General features: G+C 47.2%; 2 protein-coding genes across 15 annotated transcripts; one reads left to right on the top strand and one right to left on the bottom strand.

The window, feature by feature from the left end:
• Window positions 1–855: 855 nt before the first annotated feature.
• On the top strand, window positions 856–11,888 carry Znf175 (zinc finger protein 175). 13 transcript variants are annotated; one of them, XM_078033029.1, is made up of 5 exons: window positions 888–994; window positions 1,880–2,136; window positions 3,170–3,233; window positions 6,112–6,238; window positions 9,404–11,888. In XM_078033029.1, the coding sequence occupies exons 4-5, from the start codon at window positions 6,139–6,141 to the stop codon at window positions 11,263–11,265; spliced, it is 1,962 nt and encodes a 653-aa protein (XP_077889155.1). In that variant the 5' UTR covers window positions 888–994; window positions 1,880–2,136; window positions 3,170–3,233; window positions 6,112–6,138; the 3' UTR covers window positions 11,266–11,888. The 13 variants fall into 13 exon arrangements, 12 of the variants coding, with proteins under 12 accessions (XP_005342380.2, XP_077889152.1, XP_021577078.2 ...); XM_005342323.5 differs by lacking the exon at window positions 3,170–3,233 and having other exon boundaries at window positions 856–955; XM_078033026.1 differs by lacking the exon at window positions 3,170–3,233 and having other exon boundaries at window positions 869–955; window positions 1,968–2,136.
• Window positions 11,889–15,620: 3,732 nt separating this feature from the next.
• Window positions 15,621–27,182, bottom strand: LOC101973221 (beta-1,4-galactosyltransferase 3). 2 transcript variants are annotated; one of them, XM_021721405.3, is made up of 10 exons: window positions 26,424–27,182; window positions 25,790–25,907; window positions 25,624–25,683; window positions 20,068–20,200; window positions 19,879–19,993; window positions 18,326–18,561; window positions 16,896–17,083; window positions 16,202–16,324; window positions 15,950–16,054; window positions 15,621–15,868 (listed from the first exon to the last, which is right to left on the bottom strand). In XM_021721405.3, exons 3-10 carry the CDS (start codon window positions 25,626–25,628, stop codon window positions 15,685–15,687), a joined length of 1,089 nt encoding a protein of 362 aa, XP_021577080.2. In that variant the 5' UTR covers window positions 25,629–25,683; window positions 25,790–25,907; window positions 26,424–27,182; the 3' UTR covers window positions 15,621–15,684. The 2 variants fall into 2 exon arrangements, with proteins under 2 accessions (XP_021577080.2, XP_077889184.1); XM_078033058.1 differs by having other exon boundaries at window positions 20,068–25,683.
• Window positions 27,183–27,611: the final 429 nt, after the last annotated feature.

Here is a 27,611-nt window from a genome sequence, read left to right as displayed (position 1 = left end):
CTTGCCGCTATGCCAACCTGGAAAGTCCTGTGGGAAATACCAATGTACCCATTGCATTGTCTCGTTAACTGCCCAATTCAGCTTCTGTACTTGCTTGCTTACATTGGCTAAAACTCAAATGCCCTTTTGTGTTTTTTTGGTTTAAATATGAGGCCAACTGAAGGCAGGCGTGTCACTCTGACCATCTCGCTTATAGAGAGTAGAGTGTCCACCGCTGGCCAGCAATAAAAGCTCTATTGGCATAAAACTGTGTGGTCTGGGAGTTATTCGAGGGTCTCCGTGTAATATTCGTTTTTGGTATAACATATAAAAAAGCTAACTGCACATCTTCTCACCGGCTCTTGGCTCTGAAGCCCTACTTTTCTTTGAAGAAGTCTCTCTCTCTCACTTTCTTAAATAAAACTTTTTCTCTACGCTTGTCTCGGCTTTGCTCTGTTGAATCTTCAACACTGGGGAACATGAACCCGGTTCCTGACCTGCAACGGACTGATACACACACACACACACACACACACACACACGTAATTTATTATATGTACATATGTATCACATGTATATGTACGGTGTGTGTGTGTGATTATATATATCACACACTTACACACGCAAGTATTGGAATAAGTCTTCTGCCATCCTGTGACAGCCCGAGAGTTTAACTCTTTGACATTCCTCTTGTCTTCCCTGGCTGTACGGAATGGGAGTTCTTTGATGGTGGCCTCCGGTATCATAATCCTATGGGCGCGGCCATGACAGTTTCTAAGGAGCCGCTAACGACCCACCCACCCACGCTGTCGGCCCTGATGACCATTGGCAGACGTAGCTTCGGGGGTGCTAGTGGGCATGCGCCTATCGCAACTTGTATAAGGCCATCCCGACGCGTAGGCTGGCAAGCCGGAAGTTTCGAAGAACGCACTTCCGTTTAGACCGTAGAGGGCTACACTAGTCGCGGGACGCCGAGGTGATTTGGTATATCTGCAGTGGGGATTCTTTGGAGTCGGTGAGGGGAAGTCGGCTTGGGGTCAGCGATGCGGGGGTTCTGAGCTGGGTGAAGACAAGTCCGTGGGCTGAGAGGGGCGGGCCGGCGTCGTGCGGCTGGGCGTGTCCGGCCAGGGACGGGGCTGAGTGACGGCCCTGCGGGGCAGACGGTTAAGCTGCAGTTTTCGCTTTTCTCGCTGTTTTACACACACACACACACACACACACACACACACACACGGTTAAGCTGCAGTTTTCGCTTTTCTCGCTGTTTTACACACACACACACACACACACACACACACACACACACACACACACACACTTTTCGTAGCTTGCTTTCCAGGAATACTCTGATGTCCTTGGAGGACGGAGCGCGTGCGTCGTCAGAGCGCCTAGTGGTGGCACTGGAGGACAGTGCCGTCCTGCCGGGCCCCCATGTAGCCAGAGCTGGGCTGGGGGCCTGGTGCTCCAGGGGCCGGAGGTCGAGGTGCCTCCTAGCCCACCCAGGGCACCAGTAGAGTCAGGGGCCAAGGGTGCCCCCTGGGAGCCGGCTAGAGGATTGCAGATGGGCGTTTGCCAGGGCGACTGCGTTGCTTTCCGGGCAGCCCGCATTTGGGGTCCTTTGGAGATGGATGGGTGGGTCAGGGCTGGTGTATCCCCCAGACCCTGTGGACATGGCAAGGTCAGTGATTGGTGGTTGGTAATCTTCCTCTTCTCACAGTTAAGGTGGCCCAGCTACAAGAGTCCTTCAAGTTCAGTCTCAACTCATAGCCTTTTTCCCCCTAATAACTACAGTTGGGCTTTATTTTCTCTGCAGTGTCTACACAGTAACCTTCATGTTAGGGCCCTCCAATTCTGTGGGGCAACTGTTGGATGAGTGACCACACAGTCGTTGCCTTTCCAGGGTTTCCTGGTGTCTGTGGAGCCTCTGGGTTAGGCTGAGTCGTCCAGACTGCAGGAATTCTCTTTGCTGTCCACCTGTCTCTCCCCAGTGGCTCTGGTTGGAGCCTCTGGTGCCCACCCAGCTTCCAGCTTCTGAGAAAAGTGGAGCTGCTAGCAAGAGAAACCAAGAGTAGAAGTCCAGGGGGGATGCCAGCTGGTGTGCACTTATCCCAGAAGCCCCAGGTCCTGGGTCCAGAGGAACAGCACAGATCTTATGAGGTAAGCAGAGCTGCCCCAGAGCAGCTGTCCAGATCTTCGGCAGGGAACAGCAGATCCTGAACTCAGTATCTGTGAGAGTGGACCACAGGGGGCTAATACCCATGCCTCCTAATCTTAGTGATATGCTCACCTTGCCGCCTCGCAGGTTCTTGGGTTTGGACTAATGTCTCTCACACGCTCCCGTCCCAAGCCATGCCCATGCCTCTAAGACATGGGATCACTTCTGGTCAGATCCATCTTCCCTGCTTATGACTATCTAACCTGCTTCGACAACTGTCTGTGTATAATGTGATGATTTTTGTTCTGCACAACATTTTGTTTTTAACCGGACTGAATGATTTTATGTATTGACCAAATAATTTTTTGTAAATATATCGACAGATTTTCCTCCAAGTGTGTGGATATCCTTCTCATAAATTGAGTTATTAGCTAACATCAAGAACAGCACATTTAGAGCTTCCTGTGTCCCACTGTTCTCATCTTTACCATAGACCTGTGAGTGGCCGTCATTCCCATTTTATAGAAGAGAAGGCTGAGCCTCAGAATGAAACAGTTGGCTCAAGTTTATACGGTCAGCAAGCAGCCAGTCTGGGAATAAAGCCAACCAGAGTTCAGGAGAGTCAGTTTGTCAATTCTATCTTCTTCTTCTTCTTTTTGGTACCAGGAATTGAACCCAGAAGTGCTTACCTACTGATTCACACCCCAGTCCTTTTTTAAACTTTTTGAGACAGGGTCTTGCCAAGTTGCTTTGGGACACACTAAGCTGTTGAGGCTGGCTTTGAACTTGTGATCCTCCTGCCTCAGCCTCCCAAGCCGCTGGGATTTTAGGCATGCGCTGTGGTGCCCAGCCATTTTATCTTCTTGATGAAGCCTCTTCTGGCACTTTTCTGACTTATGCATGGGGCCCTGAAGTTCTCTGAGCACTGGACACTCAGGCTTGTCATGGTGGCTCCCTTCACCCTCACCTGGGAATTCTCTTCTCTCTGATGCGTGTAGCTCCCTATGTCCTGAATCCTTTGGCTTTCTCTTTCAGGTTATAGCTACTCTTTTTGTGGAGTGCATCCTATAGGAACTCCTTGGAAATATGTGCATGGCAGGTAAATCTTATGAGAATGCCAAAGGCCAAAAAACCCAATATTTATATATTAAGTGTATAGTAATTTATCAAAGTGTGTGTGTACTATATACTCACACATTTTGATAAATTACTATATTATAATATAAATTATTGTAAATTACTATATTATAAAATTTACTATATTATAATATAAATTACTATAGGGTGTGTACTATATACTCACATACTTTGTTAAATAACTATAATATAAATTACTATAATATAAATTACTATAAGGTGTGTACTATATACTTTGAGTATATGTACTCAAAGATGTCATAGAAATTATTTATTTTACCATTATATTTATCTTTAACTGGGTTCACATTATAGATTGGAAATCATTTTTGTTTTCCTGAAGCCTTCCATACTGTTGCCCTTCCTATACTTTTTCTGTCTCTTTTTTTTTTTTGAAGTACGGTGATTGAACTCAGGGGCACTCTATATCACTGAGTTACGACCCCCAGTCCCTTTTTATTTTTTGAGAAAGGATATCACCAAGTTGCCAAGGCTGGCCTAGAACTTGGAGTCGTCCTGCCTCAGCCTCCCTAGTCACTGGCATTGTAATACGTGAGCATTGTGCCTGGCGTCTCCTTCTAGAATTTCTGTTACATTATTCAGGTACTTGTCACCATTTTAAAGGGTTCATACACGTCACTTCCATCATTTGCTTTCTTTTATCATTTTTTAATTTTTTCTCTTGATACTGGGAATTGAGTTTAGAAATTCTCTTGGTGTTGTCATTTTGGTGACATTTAATTTATGTAACATTAAAGAATACTAAATCATTATATGGTATGACCTAATATTTTGATGGAACCAATTGTCTTTTAAATATTAAATTATCCTTATAAAGCTATTACATTTTCTTGTTTGGTTTCATTGTTGTTGTTTTTAAAACCATTCTACCAGCTCATACGCTCCCATGACAGATGTGTGTGTATGTCTGTGCATGAGTGAGAGCATCAGCAGCTGAGAGGAGTGGTCTGGAACACTTTGGTCTCAGCACTGTCTGTAGTTCAGGTTGCTACCACAGGACACCCTAACAGCTGGAACAACATTTATCCTGTGGGTTCTAGAGGCTGGGGAGTCCAAGATCAAGGCACAGCAGACCTGGTGTAGATGCCATCTTCTCATTGTATCCTCATAATCTTCATCTCTCATGTTTGTTCTTATAAGGGGACTAGTCTTGCAGGGCACTGTGGCACACACCTGTAATCCCAGCAGCCCGGGAGGCTGGGGCAGGAGGATTACAAGTTCAAGACCAGTCTTAGCACTTAGTGAGACTCTGACTCAAAAAATAATAAGGGTTGTGGATGTGGCTCAGGGTTAAAGTGCATCTGGATTCAATTCCTTGTACCGAAAAAAAGAAAAAACAAAGAAGAAAAAGGAGAGGTAGTCCCATTTATGAGGGGTCTACCCTCATGAACTAATTATCTGTCAAAGACCCCTTTCTAATGCAGTCACATTGGGGTTGGCATTTCAGCATTTTGGGGGTGGACTGAAACATTTAGTCTGTAACAGGACCGACTCTTAAAAATTATTGAAGGCACCAAAGAAAATTCTGTGTGGTAGATATCTATTCATATTTTGCAGATTAGACATCCATTATAACTGAAATTCTAAAATTATTCATTAATTCATTATAACTAAATAATATGCCTAATGTGTTAATGTGAAGAATTTTAGTTGAAAGTAATCTGCTTCTAAAGTAAAATAATGTTTATTGGCAAGAATGGCACTTTTTACATTTCTATAAATGTCTAATGTCGGATTAATAGAAGATTCTTCAAGAAGAATGTTTTTATAATTCTTTAAAAAATATTTCCAAAGGAAATGGCCACATGTTGAATTCTGCATGCAGATTTTCAGATGAGAATACATTTTGCTTAACTGTTAGGTTTCTTTAGTCTCTTTTTAATCTATAAATGTTTTTTGATCTATGTTTTTTTTCACTATTTATTTCTGGCACCAAGGATTGAACTCAAGGGCACTTAAGTACTGAGCTACATCCTCAGCCATTTTTTTTTTAATTTTGAGACAATTGCTTAGGCCTTGCTAAATTGCTGAGGCTGACCTTGAACTTGTTATCCTCTTGCCTCAGCCTCCTGAGTTGCTGGGATCACAAGTGTGCACCACCATGCCTGGCTCCACTCAGTTCATTTCTTGAAGAAGTTGTCACTTCATTGATCACAGTTAAAAATTCCTACCCATTTTACAGTCCTACCTGCCCCAGCCCACCTCCTTGGAACCTAGATGACAACCACCTTCCAACATCACCAGGTTGCTTCTGTCCTTGGAATATCTGCTGCCCCCTGGATTAACCATGGTTTCCTCTCCACCTGTATTTATACTTTTTTTTTTTTTCCTGGAAAATGATTTTCTCCACATCCTGCATCAGACCTCATTTCCAGTCCACTCTTCACCAACCCTAAGTAGCATGATTGCTACTTCCAGGAATGTTTGCTTGTCCCCAGTGCCTCTCCCAACAGAGTGCTGTGCATACATTTCTCCCAAGTTCCCTTTTAACCCCGTGGTTGAGCCTGTTTACTTCCTGTTGTGCAAATCACTGAACTGCTGAAAGAGTAGCTTAGGTAATTGTATCAAGCCCCCAGAACCCAGCACATCTACAGCTGGCATATAATAAATGTCAGGCTGGTTCCGTTCAGGACTGCACAATGGATGGCAGGATATTCATATAAATTTTTTAATCTCCCAAGAGTCAATATGAAATAGATATTTAGTGGGAAGGCTAATGATATGTCATTGTGAAAAATCATCAGAAACACATCTTTATGTGTAACTTCTACATTACTAATGATGAATAATTTACAGTGAGCTGGGATATCTTGTTACAGAGATTGGTGTCCTTTGAGGATGTGACAATGGACTTCACCAGGGAGGAGTGGCAGCAACTAGACCCTGCCCAGAGACACCTGTACAAGGACGTGATGCTGGAGATCTATAGTCACCTCTTCTCAGTGGGTGAGCACCACTGACTTGGGGATCTTGGATGGGCTTCTGTGAGATTTTCTTTCTCCTCCTTGTAGAACACATATCAGAGTATGTCATGGTTTTTTCCTTGGTGATATTTCATTCCTTTTGGGTACTTCCAAATACTACTTCATGCCCAGTGGAAAATGCTGACTTAGCTAATGAGTGATTGCAAAGTTTTATTGATGCTCTCTAAAACCAAAGAGCCCCTGGATGTAGTGACACACACCTGTAATCCCAGCAGCTTGGGAGGCTAAGGCAGGACGACTGCATGTTCAAGGCCAGCCTTGGCTACTTAGTGAGGCCCTGTCTCAAAAAATAAAAAGGAATGGGATGTAGGTTGGTGGTATAGCACCCCTGGATTCAGTTCCCAGTACTTCAAAAATAAAGAAATGATGTGCACCACATAATACCCAAGAAGCCACACACCAATCTTGTGTCTTTCTCAAAGCGGGGTACCTCACTCCCAGCTCAGAGGTGATCTTCAGGGTACATGCAGGAAAGGATTCACAGCAGGGGGACACGGAACGCCTTCCTCAGAGGTGCGAAGGGGAGTGACTCTTCCCATGTGGAAATGAGTATCTTTGGGGGCATTCTCCGTCTTCCTCACTGTTTCTTTCCCCCAGTGGTGGACACTGGTACTTCCTTCTTCCTACAACTACAACTAATGCTTCAGTACATGACGTTAGAAATGTAGAGCAGGAGACAGTGTGAGACTGTCTTACAGGCGAGTAAGGGAGTGGGCTTGTCTCATCATGGAGGTAGGTGTACTTAACTCACTGACCACGTTGCTCTTCTGATGGGCAGCACCAGTCCACACTCCCATGTGCAAACGCAAAAGGGTTGGCGTTGGAACAACTTGTTAGCCCTGACATTAACCAAACTGGCTTATACGTGGCCCCTGTGTTGGGTAACAGGGTTGTTTCATTGCTGTTTATTTCATTAGTAACTGAATAGAGCATCTCACCATCATCATCCTAGTTGGGGTTTTCATCTGTACATTTGTTTTCCTTTGTGTCCATGTAGTTTTTTGCCTTTTAAAAATTTGCTGTTTATTTGTCCCTGAATTCATTGATTTTGTTTTTCTGTGTTGGATCCCTCTGTCCTCCCTGCTCCCAGTTGTGCTGCCCCTAGTTTGGTGATCTTTATGTTCCTCTGGTCATTGCTTCATGTAGGAATTGACTGAAAGAACCCATCCATTCTGCATCCCCACTCTCCATTTTTGTAATGCAATAGCTCCTACATGTATACATCTAGTTCCTGTGCGTAAGCTGTATTCTACTGCCTAAGAGAATAGTTCTTACCTGGAGAATAGTTCTCTTGAAATGACTCACTTCCTTAATTTTGGAAGATTAGAAATTTGAATTATCCTCATCCAAACTAGAACTTCTTATAATCTGACAAATTTTGTCAGATTCTTCCATTTCTGGGCTCTTCTCTCAGTCTTCTAATTTATTACTTTGGAATTCTTATCTCTTTTTCTTGTTGACTACACAATTTACATGGCTCTTTTTTCTTTGTTAGTTTGTTTGGGTTTTTTGTTTTTGGTTCTGGGAATTGAACCCAAGGGCGATTTACCACTGAGCTACATCCCCAGGACTTCACGTAATGCTGAGGCTGGCCTTCAACTTGCAATTCCATGCTTCCGCCTCCCAGTGGCTGGGATTACAGGTGTGCATCACCACACCCTGCTGTCTACATGGCTCTTTTTCTTAATCCTGGTGGTATCTGTATAAATAAGCTCCCTATTTTCTCATTCTGCCCTTCTTGAGTTCAGTCAAGATGTTTCTGACAGATTTTATCACATCAAACATTGCTGTTTTTTTCAATAGATTTTTGATGCAAACATGTTGTTATTTCTTTCTCTATAGGATTAACAAACTCTTCATGACATTGTCATCATGGCCCATATTTCTAGTCTAAAAATACACCTGAGTATTTCCATTATTTATGCTCTGATCATTGTTTCCATACTTTCCTTAATGTCTGCCATGTAGATGATCTACTTTGCATACAGTCCGCTGAGTATTTTGTGTTCTCTCTACCTTTCATTACATCCATGCTAAGCCTGAGGACACCATTTAGGGTATAAGAATTTCTGAAGACAAAAAAGAGTGTTTTGTTGTATTTTAGAAGAACATTTTAAACATCTGCTCAGGTAAATTGAAAAGGAGATGTAATGAGAGGACGATGGCGTGAGTTGTAGAAGCATCAGCCTGTTTAGGAGAAGGCTACTTGGAATAAAGGTATCCAAGTGGAGGGGTACAGAGTAACTATTTTTTGTTTTTTTTTTAAAAGTTCAGAGAAAAGAGAGGTGAAGTGACATTGGGAGCTAATTTTCAAGGCACAGTATGAGTTACTGTTCCGTGCAGCAGTTTTGAAGAAGCAGAGGATGAAAGCTTAGTGGGGGTGGAGGATATGAGTATACGCTTAGATTTGGGAGTAAATTGGATTTCTTTTGTTTCAACATTGGTAAAAAAGTCATGGAAAAGCTTTTTCGCACATTTCTGATAGTTTACGTTGGACGTTTTTGGTAGAAATTTAAAAATTATCAGGTTTGGCAAGATTTGTATGATCTACATGAAGTGAAAAGTTAAAAATGTTCCAGATCTGTGCCTGGGGATGTAAGAGTGTAAGATCACCAAAATAAATGAAGCAAACATATGGGTAAAGTTGCTATCAGGAATGCAAGATGAAACAAAAAGAGGAAACTTGTTTTGAAAATGGACAAAGGCTATGAATAGGCATTTCTTCACAAACACGGAAGTCCTGCACTCTGAGCTCCCTCCTTCAGCCCTGACAGTAAGTCCTTACTCACTCTCTGAGGTTTGGGTGTCTAGGTAGCCTACGTAATGTCAGTCAGGTTGCCTTTGTCTAAATCCAGTGGTCCCACAGATAGCAAAGTGCTGTTGCCAGTTATGCAAGCATCTATACTTCCATTTCTTCATCATGTATCAGATGCTGCTTGGCACATGGTGAGTGCTGTTAGATCAGAGTTTGGTGTGTACTTAGGGCTGAGTGTTCTACTCCCTGTAACCATCATCAGCATTATGTTTACATGACTCAGATTTCCTCATGTTCCGTTACAATCAACTCCATGTGATCCCTCCTCTATCCTGTTGTCATGCCTGTTTCATCTTCTGTTTCTCCTCCCAGAAGAATTTGGGCTTGATATCCTACAACAGGAAGTTTCTGAGAAAGCTTCATTTCAAAATGATATGGTGAGTGAAACCACAAGAGGTGGTTCATGGTGTTCCATTTTAGAAGAATTGTGGCGGGATGCTGACCTTACAAAGAGAGATCAGCAAAATCAAATACACCACCTGAGTCATGGGGCCTTCATCAGCAAGAAATCATTGAGCATCGAGAGCAATTGTGTACATAAGGACCCCGGGAACGTCATTCTCTTGAGGCTCCTCCTTGTTGCTTCACAAAAGAGACCTCTGAAGTGGTGCTCGTTTGTAAAACGTTTGAAACCTAACCTAGAAGCAAATGTTCAAAATCAAAGCAGTGTCACAAAACAGCCTGAAGACATCTTTGGCTCTGGTCTACTGCTCATTCATAGCTCTTCTAATGCCAGCTGCAAGACGGTTCCTACAGAAGAGAACTTATGCACAGGTAATCAGTGTGGAAAAGTTCTCAGCCGTAAACAACCACTTAGGCAACATCAGATTCATCTTCGGGGAAAACCAGGTGAATGTACTGAGTGTGGGGAGGAATTCACCCAGAAGCCACACATCTTTACCCAGCAGAGAACTTGTAGTGTGGAAAAGCTTCATAAATGCAGCAAATTTGGGAATGCATTTACCCCATATCCAAAACTCAGTGTACATGTGACAGGCCACACAGGCAGCTCACCCTATATCTGTAAGGAATGTGGGAAGGTCTTCATTCAGAAATCAGAATTGGTTACCCACCAGAGGACTCACAGTAGAAAGAAGCCATATAAATGCCATGAATGTGGAAAAGCCTTTTCCCAGACGTTATCTCTCTTCAGGCATCAGAGAACTCACAGTAGAGAAAAACTCTATGAATGCAGCGAATGTGGCAAAGGTTTCTCCCAGAATTCCACCCTCAGCGTACATCAGAAAATTCATACTGGCGAGAGGCAGTATGCATGCACCGAGTGTGGGAAAGCCTTCACCCAGAAGTCGACACTCAACCTGCACCAGAGAATCCATTCAGGGCAGAAGTCCTATATGTGTGTTGACTGCGGGCAGGCCTTCATCCAGAAGGCACACTTGACTGTGCATCAGAGAAGCCACACTGGAGAAAAGCCTTATCAGTGCTGTTACTGTGGGAAATCCTTCATTTCTAAGTCACAGCTTGATATACATCATCGAATTCACACTGGGGAGAAACCGTATGAATGTAGTGACTGTGGAAAAACCTTCACCCAAAAGTCACACCTTAACATACACCAGAAAATTCATACTGGAGAAAGACACCATGTTTGCAGTGAATGTGGGAAGGCCTTCAACCAGAAGTCAATACTCAGCATGCACCAGAGAACTCACACAGGAGAGAAGCCTTACAGATGCAGCGACTGTGGGAAAGCTTTCGCATCCAAGTCCCAATTCAGAGAGCACCGGCGAATTCACACAGGGGAGAAACCCTATGTATGTCCTGAATGTGGTAAGGCCTTCAACGGCAGGTCAAATTTCCACAAACATCAGATAACTCACACTAGAGAGAGACCTTTTGTCTGTCACAGATGTGGAAAGGCCTTCCTCCGTAAATCAGAGTTGACTACCCATCAAGGAACTCATGGAGAGAAGCCTTATGAATGCTGTGACTGTGGGAAATTGTTCAGTAAGAAACCACAGCTCAAGGTACATCAGCGAATTCACACAGGGGAGAGGCCTTATGTGTGTGCTGAATGTGGGAAGGCCTTCAACAACAGGTCAAATTTCAATAAACACCAGGCAACCCATACCAGAGACAGTGCTTACAGATGCAGTTACTCTGTGAAAGGCTTTACCAAGAAATCAATTCCTAATCCATCAGCATATCGCTAGCCAAAATGTACTCCCTGAGTTATGTGACTAAGCAGACTTAGAGATCCAATTATACATTAATAGTATTAATGCTTTAGAAAAAAATTAGAAATGTGTGGTCTTGTTAAGGATTATGAATTTTCTCTCAGGAAGAAATAAGATTAATATGTTGAGAACAGACTTTCTATATAAAATGGTACAAGACACCTTGTTACCAGATTATTTGGTGGAAAAGTTTTTAAAAATTATTTCATTTATAATTGCATTTATTGTGGGATATCAGTTTTTCTAAAGTGCCAGTAGTCAGGTGCAGTGGCACATTCCTATCATCCCAGCTACTCAGGAGGCTGAGGCAGAAGACCACAAATTTGAGACCAGCCTCAGAAACTTAGCAAGGCCCTAAACAACTTAGTGAGACTCTGTCTCAAAATAAAAGATAAAATGGGTTGGGGATGTAGCTCAGTGGTAAAAAGCTTCTCTGTAATCCCCAGGACCAAAAAAATAAACAATAATAAATAAAAATAGAGTGCCAGCAAAGTGACTGATAGGACAAGGTATGTACATGGGTCAGTAATGTGTGCACGTATATTATATATGTATGTATATGTGAATTCTATATATATCAGCCTACATATTTATGTTTATGTTTGTATATGTGTATGTGTATTTATTCCCATAGTTCAGTGGGGTTTGCAGTAGAATTTACTGCAAAACAGGAGTAGATCATAATTATTTTTTTAAAAAGAGTCTAATTTGTGTTAATTGAATTTATTCCCTTTTGAAAATCTACATCATGGAATTGTACCATCAACGATTATTAATTTGTTATATTGTTAGCAGGTTAGCCGTGAACAGGTGGGTAGAGAGAAAGGACAATGAAGAACAGACGTTAGGCCTGTGCACCAAGAAAAATCCAGATGCCATAAAAGTGAAACTGCAGAGAACCTATCTAAACAGGCAGGAGCTGGGAAATGAGATCTGGGATGCCTAGCCTTCCCCAGGCTGCAAGAACTTAATCCCTTGGGAATTATTACTTAAAATCCTGGGGACCTACTAAAACAGATAGGTTTCAGAAAAGTGGGGTGTGGCACATCAAGACCCCCAGCTACAGCTAGTTATGACCCCTCAAGGGGCAGCGTCATCAGTGAAACTGTCCAGCCACCCTGTCAACCAGGATATCCTTCCCTCACAAGGGATGTTGCGGGGGTCTATCCAGAGGGCAGTAAACCAGCTTGGGGGAGACAGGGAAATCCAGAGGAGAACAGAGGACTTCATTCCCTTAAAAACTGCACACCGTCCCGTCTCGGGGGGTCCTGCAGCCCCTGCGGAATGCAGTCCTGTCACTCTATCAATCGTTTCTCACTACTCTGTGTTTTGCTCACATTCTTGCTGCAGAGTCACAGAATTTGTACCCAAGGATGTGGGAGGCTGCCACGCCTTGTGGCCACCATTTTCCTGATTGGTGAGGCCCTGTCAGTCACTTTGCGTGATCTGGCCACATCAAAGTGGCTGTAGACAGTGTCCCTGATCTTGAGGGTCTTAAAAATGTCGCCAAATGTGTCTTCATGCAAAGGCGCGCCTTCCTGCAGCCCCAGGGGTCGAGCTACGCTCACCTGTTCCTTTGTGGTATTACCCCTTGGCCTGTTTGGGATGGAATGTTCCATGGAAACACCCTTTGTGTGTCCCTTTCTCTTGCTCTGCCCTTGGGTGTGGCCTTCCTAGAGGTCAGTCCACCTGCTGACAGTGGACATCACAAAGCTAGACTCAGCCCCCTGAAACCTGACCCCTTCCTCATTTGAATGGCTTCTCCTCAATTAAAGGGGTCAGCATGGCTCGTTCTCTCTTTCTGTGGACCCTTAAGGTCAGAGGAGCCGTCACAGGACCCCCCCAAAGAAAAAGGTATCTCTGTTTCTTGTGTGGTAATTTCGCGCTGCCCAGTTCCCCTGGGAGTGACCCTGAGTGTTTTTGTCGCCAAGAACGTGACTCAAGGACTATGGTGGCTGCCTCAGCTCAACCCGGATATTATACTGCGTAGTGAGTTTCATATTACGACTTTTCTTTCATATTAGCTCAGCTCTCTACTCCCTCTTCCTTCCATCTCTACCATCTGTGGTGTGTGTCTCCACAGATAACCAGAACCAGCCTTTTTCTCTGGATTTGCTGGCATTATTTATTAAGGCACCTAGTCGTATACACCAGGAGTCAGTAGATTGTGGCCATTGGCCAAATTGGCCTACCAACTAACCAACAGTTTTGCTTTTTTAAAAGTCTTATTGGATTGTAGTGTGCTCATCTGCTTATGTCCTGCCTAGGGCTGCTGAGTCCACTGGCAGAACTCAGCAGATGTGGCAGAGGCCCTGAACATGTTCGTTTTCTGGCTCTTCACGGAAGATGTTTGCAGTAGATGGTACCCCACATCACTAGGCTTGTAATCATACCCATATTATAGTTTCATTTATTTGTTTATTTTGGTATCAGGATTGAACCCAGGGGCACTCAACCACTGAGCCACATCCCCAGACCATTTTGAGACACGGTCCCACTAAGTTGCTGAGGCCAGCTTTGAACTTGCGATCCTCCTGCCTTCCAAACCACTGCATCTGGAGAGTATTAAAATGGGCTGGGGATGTGGCTCAAGTGGTAGTGCGCTCGCCTGGTACACGTAAAACTAAAAAAAAAAAAAAGTATATATATATATTGTGTTCACCCAAAACAAACAAATATTTAAAATGAAACAAAAACTCTTGTATTCCCTTCTGAAGAGGGAAATAGCAAGTCTAGGTCTGTGCATGCACTAAGCAAGTTATTTATCTGAACAGAATACAATTGTACCTTATTCCATGAGTGAGAAGCAAACTGCAAGTATATTAAGCCCTCGGAATTTCCTGGAGTGATCAAGTGCTTGGTGGATGATGATGGGACTGTGTCCCTGAGCCTGCCTGGATCCTTAGCTCCAGCAGATATTCACTCCTCACATGGTCCTCTCTACCCCCGCCCCCCACATACACACACACAAACACACCCTAGGACAGACTCCTCCATCCTCTTCCAGAATGTTGCCCACACCTCTGACCTTACACCTCACTCCTGTAGGGCCCATGGTTCATAGCCCCTTTGTTCCTTTCTCTGTCCCTTTCCTCCCCAGGCCTCTCTGTCCATTCTGCTCATCTCCCTCTCAATCTCTGACTTCTATTATTCTCTATTGCCTCTTCATGACAATTCTTGGGACAAGCCTTTGGCACTTAGTGCCTGTTGGATCAGAGACTGAAGAATCTGGAGAGTGGCTGGGTGATGGCTTTGGAGTTGCTGGGTCCCAGGGAGAAATACGAAGTTTCCTGTCATGTGAGCCATGTCCAAAGCTTTGTGAAAAGATCTGTGGGCTTCAAGAACTGAGAGATGAATAACTCTTCGTGCAAGGGTCTTACTTTAAGGAGTCCAGAGTTGAGTTTTCAGAAGAAGAAGCTACTATTATAAGCAGCTTGTGTTAATTAACTCATTCATTCTTCTTGGCCATTAGGAGGTAATCTACCCTGACAGATTCCATTTTATAGCTGAAGATACCTAGGCCTAGAGAACTTGATACAAATCTTACCAAGACCACAAATCTATTCATGAGAAAAGCTCAGACTTGACCCAGGCTGCCTGATGCCAGTATCCTGACTCACTATTAAACTATCCTTCTCTCCATGACCACCTCTAATATTGGGCAGTGATGGGCATGGTGAAATAGAGAATTTCATATTATGAAAAAGAGAATTTCATATTTTGTGATTTAACAACAACAACAAAAAATACTGCCTTCCCCCAGCCCAAATTAGAACTTGATCCATCTTTTGATCATTCTAAGAATTAGCACAAGGCTTGGGTATAGCAGAGTTAGGCTTATGGGTTCTGGAGCCAGCCTGCCTGGGCACTGTATACCCCCACTCAGTGTCTCACCAACTTGGTGACAAGTGACTTAACCTCTTCATACCATTATTACCTCAAGTGCACAATGGATACTCCCATTAGTAGTCCTTAACTCATGGCTTCCTTTGTGAATTACTTGCATTAATTATGTGAAGCCAAGCATTAAAGTGGTGGCTGCCCACCATAAGTATTCGACAGATATTTGTTCTTATAATTCACTAAGTGTGGAATTTTCATTAAATCTGAAATGCAGATATTTTCCAAAGTAGAATTCTGTAATTCAACCTGGAGTCCCAGTCATAGCTTCCTCGATTTAACACAAAATTCTGATCCCCATTTTCAGTGCATCCACTCCAAGGGAAGCCTTCCCTGTGTCATTAATGTCTGGTAGAGGTACTTCCTAGGCATGGTGGATAAAAGAGAGGAGGGATGGATGGGAATTAGGGAGGGCAGACAGGAGACACCAATAAAATGAATTCCTTTATTAAAAATCAGGTGGCGTGGGTGGGAAGGATGCCCAAAACCCTGGCCTCAGAAGCTCTCTCTCAGCCTCCAGATACCTCTGTTTGGCACTGGGGCTTCTGGGTTTTGGAAGTTGATGTCCACAGTGAGGTTGGTATAGAGGGGATGCCGCTCCTTGGACAGCAGCCTGTAGCCCAGTGAGTTGATGCCATCGTGTCTCCACCTTTGGTGGATCCAGGCCCGAAGACCAAGTCTGAGGGAGGCAAGGGACAGCCATGGGAGCCCCGGCTTCAGGGAGCCCCAGGCTGACCAGCACGCCTCCACACTGACTCACCTCCAGACGCTCTGCTTCTGGCTATGGTCCTGCCCCTCCTCTAGCATGTGGTAGCGGCCAAAGAGTAGGTGGGGCCGTGACAGGAGCATCCCACTTAGTTTTACCCTTTCCGGGACAGGAGGAAGAGCAGGGACGTCATACATTTGTCTCTTCTGACCATCCCCAGGCCACGTCTCCCCAGTCTGGGAAACCCAAGCCAGCCTCAGTCTAGGGAATCCTGTCCCCACACAGTGGGACCCTCAGGCTCCTCACCTGGTAGCAATGTTGTCGTCCTCATCATCCCAGTTCCAGTACACATTGGAGAAGCCGTTTATCCTCAGGTAGTGAATGGGGCGCAGGGCAAATACCCCTCCAAGGTAGCCTTGGTAGGGCAGCCTTCAGAGGCAGAGAGTAGGAAGCACAGGAATTTCAGGTCACAGAGGCCCTGCTGGCAAGTCTCCAAGGTCCATTTCTGGGTCAGCTCTTCTTCACTCCTCCACAATAACATCTCCTGATCCCTGTGTTTGTCTCTGTTCATCTCCTTTTCAAGCCTGGTGTTAGCTTCCCTTTAAGTCTCAGAATATCTTCATTCCCTGAATCATCTGGCACCTCTTGTGACCTTCTTGATCTTTTTTCCTCAGACCCTTAAAATAACCTTCCTCACCCTTAGGCAGACCTTCCTCTCATGTCCTCCTCTGATTCTGTAACAGCCCTCTCTGCCCATCACTATATTAAGCAGATCTTCTGACCCTTCTTCAGTTATCACTCCACCCCAGCTTACATCCATGTCTAAGAGGAAGGTTCTTCACTATCTGCAGAGTTTCCCCAGGCCCGTCACCCCTCCCACCCTCAGTTTCAGGGAACAGGGCAGAGATCATCCACCACACTGTACCGACTGGCAGGGTGAGCTGCAAGGAAAGACAGGGACAGCAGTGCTTCCCAGTAGAAGCTCCCTTTGTCTACCTACTTGTAGTTGAACTTGTTGATAGCCACAGACACGTGAGCAGGGAAGATGTCACAGGTGTAGATGTTGCGGTCATCCTCTGGGAGTAGGTTCACATCATGGAAGAAGACACAGTCCCAGTTCTCTTCCTGCATGGCCTCCCGGAACCCCACATTGCGTAGCTTGCCCCGGTTGAAGGCGGTGTTGTTTACCTGGGGTGGACACAGATGCTCGGTGCTGCCCTCCCAGTCAGGCAGTGGTCTGTTCCTCCACCTGCCACGCGGGTCCTCTCCAGCCTTCTCAAGGGCTATTTCCTCGCCTGGAATACCTTCTCATTTCTACTATGGATCTGGAAACCCCATACTTGGCCAGGAAGATGCCGTTCAAGTTACTCTCCTGGGAAGCTTTTCTTGTATCCCACCCCTACCCCAGTCAACCGGTCACTTCAGCCTCAGCTTTCCTTCGGCCTTCTTCAAGGTTCCATAATTTTCAAGGGGCCATCTGAAGGAGGCAGAGGTGAGGGGTGATGAGGGATTGTGTCTTGGTTTCTGTTCTTGCCAAATGGAGACTGGGTCTGAGGCCTGGGAACCACCACAGGGTTCGACTCTCCTCCACCATTTCCATCGTCCTCATCACCTCCTTAATCATGACCATCTTCAGCACCACCATCACTGTCACTTTATCATGTTCACTGTTTCCACCATCAGTATTGTCACTGTCATGTCATCATCTTTAACACTATCAACACAGTCACTCCTGTCAACACTACCAACATCACATCTCCATCACCATCTTCCATGCGGCCATTGGCATGGCCACCATCAGTACTGTTGTTGGCAGCAGCAACAGCATCACAGTCATTGTCATCATCATCACCGCCATCATTGTTATCACTTTTGGAGTGCCTGCTGTGTGCTAGGCCTTGACCTAAGTGCTTTACATTCATTAACCTGGTTAATCCCTCCCACAATCCAGTGACAGAAGTGTCATTATCATCCCTATCATGAAGGGGAAACTGGTTCATACACAGCTCTACTGAATACCAGTGTGTTGAATAAATTAATGATTCCCACACTCGGACCACACAGCTAGTAACAGACAAAACTGGGAGTCAAACTACTATCCAACTGCCCCCAATCCCAGTGCTTTAATTTACCCCCTAGGTTACTGTCTAACCTGGCCAGCTCTGGTCTCAGAGAGCCCCAGGCTCAGCAGGACTGCATCTTTGACTCAGATAGCCAGCCATTCAAGCTGATCCCAGACTTGGCAAGTCCAGTCCCAACCCACAGTCCTGGCTCCAGATTCACCCAATTCAAGATCTTCTTGACCCAGATTCAGCCTCCTAGATACTCAGACATTCTCACCTCAGGGAGTGCCATCTTCAGCCCAACTCTCCAAGCCCATGCCCAGACCCTCTACCCTTTTGCCCATGTCCTTCCTCATCCCTGTCTCACCTGGTTCACTACATAAATGGCATAATGCAGTTGCTGGCGCTGCAGGAAGGGGTGCAGGTGGAAGAGAAGCTGCTGCAGGTGCTGGGCTTGCCCATAGTAGGGTACCACCACTGCCGTGTGGTGCCAGGTCCAGCAGTCTGGTGGTTTGTATTGACCTCCCAGCCTCACCAATGGGTTCTTTTCCACTGCCTTCTCCATGGTCAGGTTCTCTGGGAACATCACTTTCAAAGGACCATCTGAGAGATACAGAAGCCCAGGATGTTTAGGGACCTATCCCAGCAGCCCCACAACCCAGTTGCTCCAGGTTGAATAGAGCTCCCCTTAATTCATGTCCATCTGTAACTTCAATGTGGCTTTACTGAAGAGCGTGTTTGTTAAGATGCATTTGCATTGGATCAGTGTGGGCCCTAAACCCAGTGACTGGTATTCATATAAGAAAGCCAGGTGAAGACCCAGAGAGAAGACAACCATGGTCAGATTATAGAGTGACATGCCACAAATCAAGGATTGCCAGCAACCCTAAAGTAGGAGAGAGGCGTAGGATGGTTCCACCCCAAGAGCTTCCCGAAGGAACCAACCCTTGCTAAAACCTCGATTTTAGAATTCTCTTCTCCAGAATAGCTAGAGAATAAATTCCTCTCTTCACCCAGTTTGTGATACTTTGTTGAGGAGTCCTGGGAAACTACTGTGCCAGTACGGGGGCTCTGAGTCATGCATGTGGACTTAAGAAAGCTCATCGCCTGTTGCTTTTCCCCGTTGACCTATAGTTCTAAATCTGCTTCCTGAACTCCCAGATGTTTCCTTTCAGATGGTTCCCAGATTCCCCCAATTCCTACTTTCTCACTTCCCTCTCATTGAGGACCCTAGACTCCCACTCCCTTCCTGTCCACATCAGTGTCTCTCACCCATCATGCCTTCCTTACAATGTGAATTTGACATTCCTCCTCCTGAAGGGGTGGGTAGCCTCTGTCCTTAACACCTTGAAGGTAGATGGGCTTTAATCACTGTAGTATGGCAGAAGTGACACCATGTCACTTGAGGCTAGATCACAAGAAGCTATGTATCTTCCACCATGTTTGTGCAAATACATGCTCTTGGAGCTTACGGCTGCCATGTAAGAAGTAGTCATTCTAAGGCCACCGTGCTTCCAGGTAGCCCAAACTAGCCCATATGATGAGCTGACACAGAGAGGCCCGGAGTTGAGCAGAATGGGCGTGAAGAGGGAGATACTCAGCCAGCTCCCAGGGCTCCAGCACATTGCCGCTCAGCTGCAGTCCCATCTCATCAACTGAATGGAAAACCTGTACCATAACCACCCAACTGAGCCCTTCCCCCAAATTCCTGACCTACATAAACTTTGAGAAGTGATGGTTGCTCAAGGACGCTGCTTTGGGGTGATTTGTTGAGATACAGCTAGATAACCACAACAGTCACCCACAGCCACCAGACCCACTGCTTTCTGCCTCCGGCTCTGCCCGACTCCCAGGGATTGCCACTATCTCCCCATGGCCTGGGATGGGGCTGGGGGTCTGGAAGGCCCGCCAAACGCTTACTGATGTAGGGTGAGATGATGGGGCAGTTTGGCAGATCATCCTCACTGACATCCACAGGGTGGATCTGGCTGAGGTTGGAGTAGACATCTTGCTGAGAGGTTCCTGGAGGGGAGACCTGGACCAAAAGGAGCTGGAGCTCAGGAGGCACATTCAGAACCATGGGTCAACGAGGGGCAACCCTTCTCTCACCTCTGACCTGTCTTGTATCAGGAGGCGCAGAAAGGAGGTGAGGTCACGGAGGTGATGGCTTTGGTGGAAAGCCCCCATGAGCAGCAGCTGTACACCCACGAACGATAACAGGAGCCCCCTCTGCTGTTCCATCCTGGGAAGGAAACAGGTCATCATTCCTCCCACACTGCAAGCCTCTCACTTCTCCCTGTTCTCCAGTGGGGCTCTGTCCTGGCCTCCTGCACACAGCCTTCCCTGACTGGTTTTGCAGACTCCATGGAAGAGAAGCCAGTTGAGACTGGCCCAAGGCCACTCAGTGTCATGCTACCTGTGCAAAAAGATGGCTGTCTTGTGCATGTGTCCACTCGTCCAGTTCAGCCCCTCCAAACCCTCTGGTCATACTTGATACCAACTGGGCTGCTCTCCCCGTGAGCACCTCAACATCTCTTAAGCCTTCATGTCCTTGTCTGTAGTGGGGCCTATGGCCGGGTTGTAGCACTCGGACACACAATGTGCATAGGTCAGTGCGACATGGGCTCAGCATTATTCCAGGACTGGGCCAAGTTCTCTCGAATGTCCAGCATCCTGCACAGAAGGGTGCTAGACAACCGCTCATACTGGACGCTCTCCCCTCCCACACCCCAACAAGAACCAAGTAGCCCCTCACGGTTTCCATGCCTGTGTTTCCCTCTGCTGCAATCTATCCTGGATCGGGACTGCACAGCCCCTCCCACCAGACGAGGAGCTTGCCAAGGGCAGGGTTCAGGATGGCCTCTTCTTGGAGACCCCACATTTTTGAGCAGGTAAAGCCCCAGGAAGTGGGAGAATAAGTATGAGTGCTCTTCTCTGTCCTGTGAACTCTTGCTCTTCAGCCACGAGCCATCGTGAGTGCTCCTTGTCTGGGGAGTATCCTCCAAGTCCTGCACCCTCCTGCACCCTGGGCTTTCATGGTCCCTGGCACTGCTGTGACATCTCTGGTCACCAGAACTAGAATGATCTGTATCCAGGTCTCTCTGCCTCACCGGCCTGGAACCCTGTGAGGGCAGGCCTTCTGTATGGCTCATCTCTAGGACCCCAGCCCCACCCAGCACAAGGCTCAAGCCTTCAGTTATTTATTCACTCACTGTATTTCCCAAGGACCCACTTTGTGCCAGGTTTTATCATAGAGACAAAGACCACAAACAAAATTGTCAAAACTCTGCTTCCAGGACACTGACATGGTGAAGCAGACGTGAAAAGCAGGTTTCAGATAATAACAATCTACAAAAGAAAAGGGCAGTGACGTAAAGGAACAGTGTGTGGCTATTTCTGCTAGGAGGGTTGGAGAGGTGACATTTAAGATGACTAGGAGGCAGCCATGGGAAGCACTTCTGGCAAAGGCCCCAGAGTGAGAAGCAGGGAATGCTGGAAAGGGCAGTAGGCAGAGGCCAGAGTAGCAGCCAGGGTGGGTCACGCAGGTTCTTCCAGGTCAGGGTGAGGGAGCAGGGAGGGATGTGCTCTGACTCTCACACTGGCTCTGAGCAGTGGTTCTCCACCAGGGGAGTGCCAGGGAGGGAAACGGTTCTGGAGGCAGAACTACAGCCCCACCAAGGGAGGGTGCCTCTGCCGCCCCACTTCCCTTGTCTTCTCCTTTCCACCTTCTCTCCCCCCCTCTTCCTGGAGTGTCAGTGTTGCTCCTTAAGGACCAGAGAATGCAGAGTCGTGCTCTTCCAGAGACCCATGGAGGACGAGGACATTCACAGGCCCTGAGGGTCTCCCTCTAACTGTAGGATGAGGATGAATCCTGGGGCACTCTCCTGTGCTTCAGTTTCCTAGCTGATGCCTTCTTTGAACTGACAGTTGCAGGACAGAGGTGGTATTTCCTATGGAAACCCCATCTTTGATAATGACACCAGAGATCGGGACAGTCTCTCCTCTCCTGATTCACAACAGGGGTTGGCCCCAAACTGGAAGCAAATGGGTGCCATGGACAGACTGCAGTGTCCGTGCTGTTTCACACTGGTTCTGACCACCACTCTGGAGCCAGAATTGAAGATGCCTAAATGAGTTTGTCACGGGCACTGCACAGCTGCACCAGGCTGGTCCTCATCAGGACCTCGGCACACATCGTTTCCAGTGAAGGGGAAGAGTATCTCATTACAGAAGCAGGCTCAGGATCAAATCTTAAATGTGGGGCATGGGAAGGAAATCCTTGAATTTTGGAGCCCCAAGGAAACCAGAATCTAGCTGCACATTCTCTGTTGTGGGCCAGGCATTAGGAAGAACTACCTGCTGGAATTTCTCCCAGCTTTTGAGCTGGAAGGTAACTTACCTTTACTTCATAGAATACCAGCCAAGCTTCCAAGTGACATCCCTGGATTTAGCCACCCTTCCTTTAAGCAAAACAAGGAGACTCTGAACCTCACCACTGAGGTGGAAAATGTATTCCATTCATGCAGCCAACTGTCAAGAACATCTCAGGAACTTCAGCTAGATTTGGTGATGTGATCAGTCTTTGAAATACTCTGGTGGAATTGCTCAGCAGCAATTTGTAGACATTTGCTGTGCTAAAAAAGGTGGGGCTCACAATGATTCCCATTTCCCAGATGTGAATGATGCTAGTTAGCCAACACTTGACCCATGCCACAGTGCTGTGCAGCTGCTCCACTCACAGGTGCCAACAAGGCCTTGGTGGTGGCCCTAGGTCCCTTTGTAGGCAGGTGCTGGTGAGCAGGAGGAAAGACTGGACTTAGATGGTGTATTTGGTCTTCTGGTGTCAGCATGACACCCTCCTGCACAAGTCACCAAACAGACCAAGGGTCATCCTCCTCCATGTGAGGACACCCAGAATCCCATCTTGAGACTTCTACCCTGGTACTGGGACAGAAAGTGCTGCTGCTGTGGACAGTGTGGCTGTCTCCTTAAGAGCCACGTAAAGATGAGCCCTCCAGCTCCACAGGAAACACCTCCGAGCCAGGTGTTATAAGTGTTTTCTTATTCCTCTTCTCTAATTCTTGTCACAATTATAGGGACTATGACTTAAGACACTGCCACTGTATTGGGAGAAACAATTCTGAACAATGATTGAAATGAATTTGGTGAGTACATTCATGTGACTTCCATTTTGCTATTGTGGAAAGGAACCAAGTATGATAAAAATTAATTGCATTTTAAAAACTTGATTGTTCTTGGGGCTGGGATTGTAGCCAGCGACAGAGAGCTTGTCTTGCATGTGTGAGGCACTGGGTTTGATCCTCAGCTCCACATTTTTAAAAAAATCAATAAAATAAGGGTGTTTGTCCATCTACAACTTAAAAAATTAAAAAAATTAATTGTTCTCAAAGTTACATAAGACTTCAAGAAAAATTTTGACGTCTTAACAGCAACTCTTATATGTTACATTCAAACTAATTTCTTACACCTACATTTTCCAAGTGACATGGTACTGTTTCAATTGATAAAAAATTACATTCTCACTTGTGGAAAGCTCACTCTGGCTGCCATGGTGAGCTGTCCATCACTTAGGAGACCACTGTGGCCTGGGAGACCCTCCAATGAGCTGGGCTGCCTGGTCCCCTTTTCTTCATCAGGTTCCTAATATGTGCTCTTCAGAGTCGGACCAAAGGAGCCAGTGGTGAGAGGAGCAGAACGCTGGAAAGGCCAAGGCAGAGGGGCCTCTGCCTGACCCAAGTAACACTGGGCTCCCCTTATCTAGAAAGCACATAGCAGAATCCCATCTTGAGACTTCTACCTGGTACTGGGACAGAAAGTGCTGCTGCTGTGGACTGTGTGGCTGTCTCCTTAAGAGCCACGTAAAGATGAGCCCTCCAGCTCCACAGGAAACACCTCCGCACCAGGGAGCAGAGGGAATGTGGGAAACCAACCATCCACAGGCCTCTGTTATGGTTTGGATATGAAGCGTCCCCCAAAAGCTCCCGAGTTAATGAAATGATCAGACTGAGAGCTGTAACCTCCTCAGCCCATCCTAGTTAGAAAGACTGTGGGGGCGGGGCTGGCAGAGGAGGGCCCTAGGGCAGCCCTGGGAGGGTCACCTTCCCTCCGCTCTGCTTCCTGGGCCAAGAATGGGGCAGTGCTCCTCCACCTCACCCCTCCGCCATGATGCTCTTCCTCACTGAGCCCAGGACAGTGGCTCAACCTACCAGGGACTGAGGCTCTGGAGCCATGAGCCAAGAGACACTCTTTCTCCTCTGCTTTCTTGTTGTGTATTTTGGTCACAGCGAGGAAAAGCTGACTGACACACTCTCTTTCCAAAGACATGTCTCATGAGAAATGTTTGTTTTAAAGGATGGAATTTAAGCCATGTCAAAACCATAGGTGCTTCTGCTCGAAGGTGATATTTGTCACTCTCTCAACTTCTTGACCATCAAGAGGTAAGAACTGCCTTTCAGGACAGAGAACCCCGTTTACTTGACAAAGCAGATGGCAGACGTGGGGAACTGCCAGAGCCCAGGGCAGACTACGGCTGCGGAGTCACCAGAGGCCAGCTGGACGCAGGCAGGCTGAGGAGCTGGACCTTCACCACGAGTGATGAGAGGTGGGTGCACGCCCTCTCCAGCCCCCACCCCAGCCTGGTCATGGTTAATGTGCAGCCACAGGTAAGACCTAAGATGTCTGAGAAGTATTCATGCAAAGCCTCTGCCCAAACTCTGCACGCTGATGAGCACGGCCACTCAGGATTCCATGGGCCTGTCCAGTGGACCTGCCTCAAGCCATGACTGGATCTCAAGACGGCTCATCAGACTGGCTGCAGTGGCACCCGCCTGCAAGCCCAGCGGCTCGGGAGGCTGAGGCAGGAGGATCATGAGTTCAAAGCCAGTCTTAGCAACTAAGCAAGACCTTGTCTCAAAATAAAAAAAGTAAAATTAAAAGAGAAAAAGGAAGAGGGCTGGGAACATGGCTCAGTGGTTAAGTACCCCTGGTTCAATCTCCGGTATCAAAAAAAAAAAGAAAAAATGCTTATCATTGTTACCTCAAAGGAAATGACAGAAAGAACCAACCCCTGCCCCTTTTAACAGCACTTACTCTATGCCAAGCACTGATCTGAATGCATTATATACATTAACTCATTTAACCCTTCCACCAAAATAACCACCCGATTTAACACATGAGGACACTGAGGCGCAGAAAGGGTAAGTCACACTCAGGTCAACAACTAAGCAAGTGGAGTGAGGAGTCTCACAGGCAGGCTGGCTTCAGTATGTGGTGTTGAGGTCCACTTATTTAATTAAATCAACTGGAGCACAAAACTTAAACCAGCATAGAAACCCTTGAATGTTGTAGACTGTGGCTTTAGGGTAAAAACCCACAGGAGAGAATACAGCTCAGGTCGGGGTTTCTCACTCTGGTACTCTTCACTTTTGGGGCCAAGTAAGTACTGCGGAAGCTCCCCTGTACAGCGTTAGCAGCCTGCCTGCCACCCGCTAACTCTCAGGCCTGCCCCTGGTCTCCTCTCCACATGACAACCACAAATGTCCACAGAGGAGGCCAGATGTTCTGTGGGTTCCAAATCGCCCCTGCCCTCCCCAGCTGGGAGCCCATGACAGACTCTGTGTAGGATGTCTGGGTTCTGGAACTTACTTCATAGCTTCTTCTAAAAGGACTTTAAAATCAGGCCTGGTCCAGAAAAGGCAGGCATTCCTGATTATGGGGAATGAGATGAAAAAAAACAAATGTTATTGTTTGGTAGAGCAATGTGACTAAATTTATCTTCACAAACACTTTAGGAGGCAGGTGCAATTCTTACCCTCATTTTCTTGTGAGTGGGAAGTGCAGCGCTTAGTCCAGCAGGAGCTAACCATTCACTAACCCATTCTGTCCGTCACCCCACATGGGCTTAATAAGAACTTAAGAACTAATGTAGTCTGCAATTAAATAAAACTTCAGTGTATAATTATATAGTAATAATTACAACAAATCGAACATTAATTACATAAGCTCTACATTATGGTTTTAAACTTATTTTAATACACCTGAGTCCATTTCATTGAGAGATTTGCAGGACTAAGGTTTGGGGCGTGGTGGGTCACGTGCTGTCGTTCCCACCACGTCCTGGCTTGCAGCACGGCTACCTCACATTTACCCTCCTACCTCCTGACCAAGCCCCATACACCCGTGCCCCACAGGACAGGGATTGGGGCAATGACCCTTTCACCCCCAGACCAGAGTTCAACCCTCAGAATGACAGGCTCAGACACTGAGGGGTCCCTATCAGCCCCCACCGTCAATCTTCATCACGGGCCTCATGGGGGACAAGATCTCAGCATATACAGAAGAGGGGGCAGGAAGGAGGTCGAGGGCTTGGGCCTGGGGAGCAGGGCTCCAGTGGACTCCAGGGAGCGTGCTTCGTCGTCTTTGGGTGCTGGTCTTAGGGGACTCACCTGCTTCAAGCCTGAGCCAAGCTGCCTACTCCACCTGCTGGGGTGGCCTGCGCGACCCACCGACGCCAGCGCATAACTGTTCCTCGCGTCAACCGCTCCCGGTGAGCTCCGCGTGCAGACCCCGGGCCACATGCCGGCCGGGGTACCGCGGCTGCCCCAGGCGCGCGCAGAAGCCCACTCCTCACCCCGGGCACGCGGTCAGCGCAGGCGCTACCTCTCCTTTCCACACCCCGCCCCACCCGCCACAAACGCTTTCACCCCCATAAGAGCATAAAGTCTGAAAAATATCCGTTCTGCTTTGGCGTAAACTGCGCGGCTGCGAGCCGAACTCGTGCGCCTCACAGCGCGTGCGCAGGCGCAGACGGAGACCCGGTGCGCTCCAGGAGCGGCGGGCGGAGCGCGCGGCGGGGCCGGGGCCGCCGGGAGTTGTAGGCGCAGCTCCTCTGCTGGGGGCGGAAGCGCTTCGCCGGCGCCCAGAGTCCTTTCCTGGGCCTTGCAACCTGCAAGTGCCGTTTCAGCCCAGGTGAGCGCCTCCGACGCACTGTTGTGCTGGAATTAAATGCCTCTGGGTTTCCATCCACGCATTCCCATAGGCTCCCCTGGAGAGAGTGGGCTCTTTGTGACCTCTCAGTGCCCTTGTCCCAGCGGGAAAGCCCTGGGAAGCGGTTGCACCTGCTGAACAGCTTTGGATTCTGCGGCCCTATATGAAGCCTCGCCCTCCAACCCTGGTGCAGCGCGAGCGCAATTTCCTCTGCCCTGGATAAACCCGGAGTGGTCAGATTAGGTCACGGGGTGCACGGGCAGCTGCGGAAGCCCAGAGGCGCCACCCGATCCAGCTCAGGGCTCAGGAAAATTCACAAAGACCCGACCTTGTCCAAGCGAAACTCCATATTCTGCTAAACCCACCCCTGTCTCCATTCAGGCCTATCTACCGTCTCTTCCACTAAATGCTCCTGCTTTCCTCCCACGTGTTTAAGACAGTACCTCCGACTCATCCACTTGCCTCCCTCAACCAAGTCTCCGGAGTCCCATCGACTGGTTCTATCTCCAGAGAGTCACAATCTACTTGTCCTCCTGTCTACTGCCTTAACTGTCCAAGGATCCCCTGGGTAACGGTAGAAGCCTCCTGACTGTTCCGCCTGCTCCTGTCCTGGCCACCCTCCCTCTCATCTCAGGAGCAGCCCACGG

Source organism: Ictidomys tridecemlineatus, chromosome 15 (assembly GCF_052094955.1).
Source record: "Ictidomys tridecemlineatus isolate mIctTri1 chromosome 15, mIctTri1.hap1, whole genome shotgun sequence".
Taxonomy (NCBI): Eukaryota; Metazoa; Chordata; class Mammalia; order Rodentia; family Sciuridae; genus Ictidomys; species Ictidomys tridecemlineatus.
Note: the sequence above shows the minus strand (reverse complement) of the source record. Positions and strands in the feature narration are given on the sequence as shown.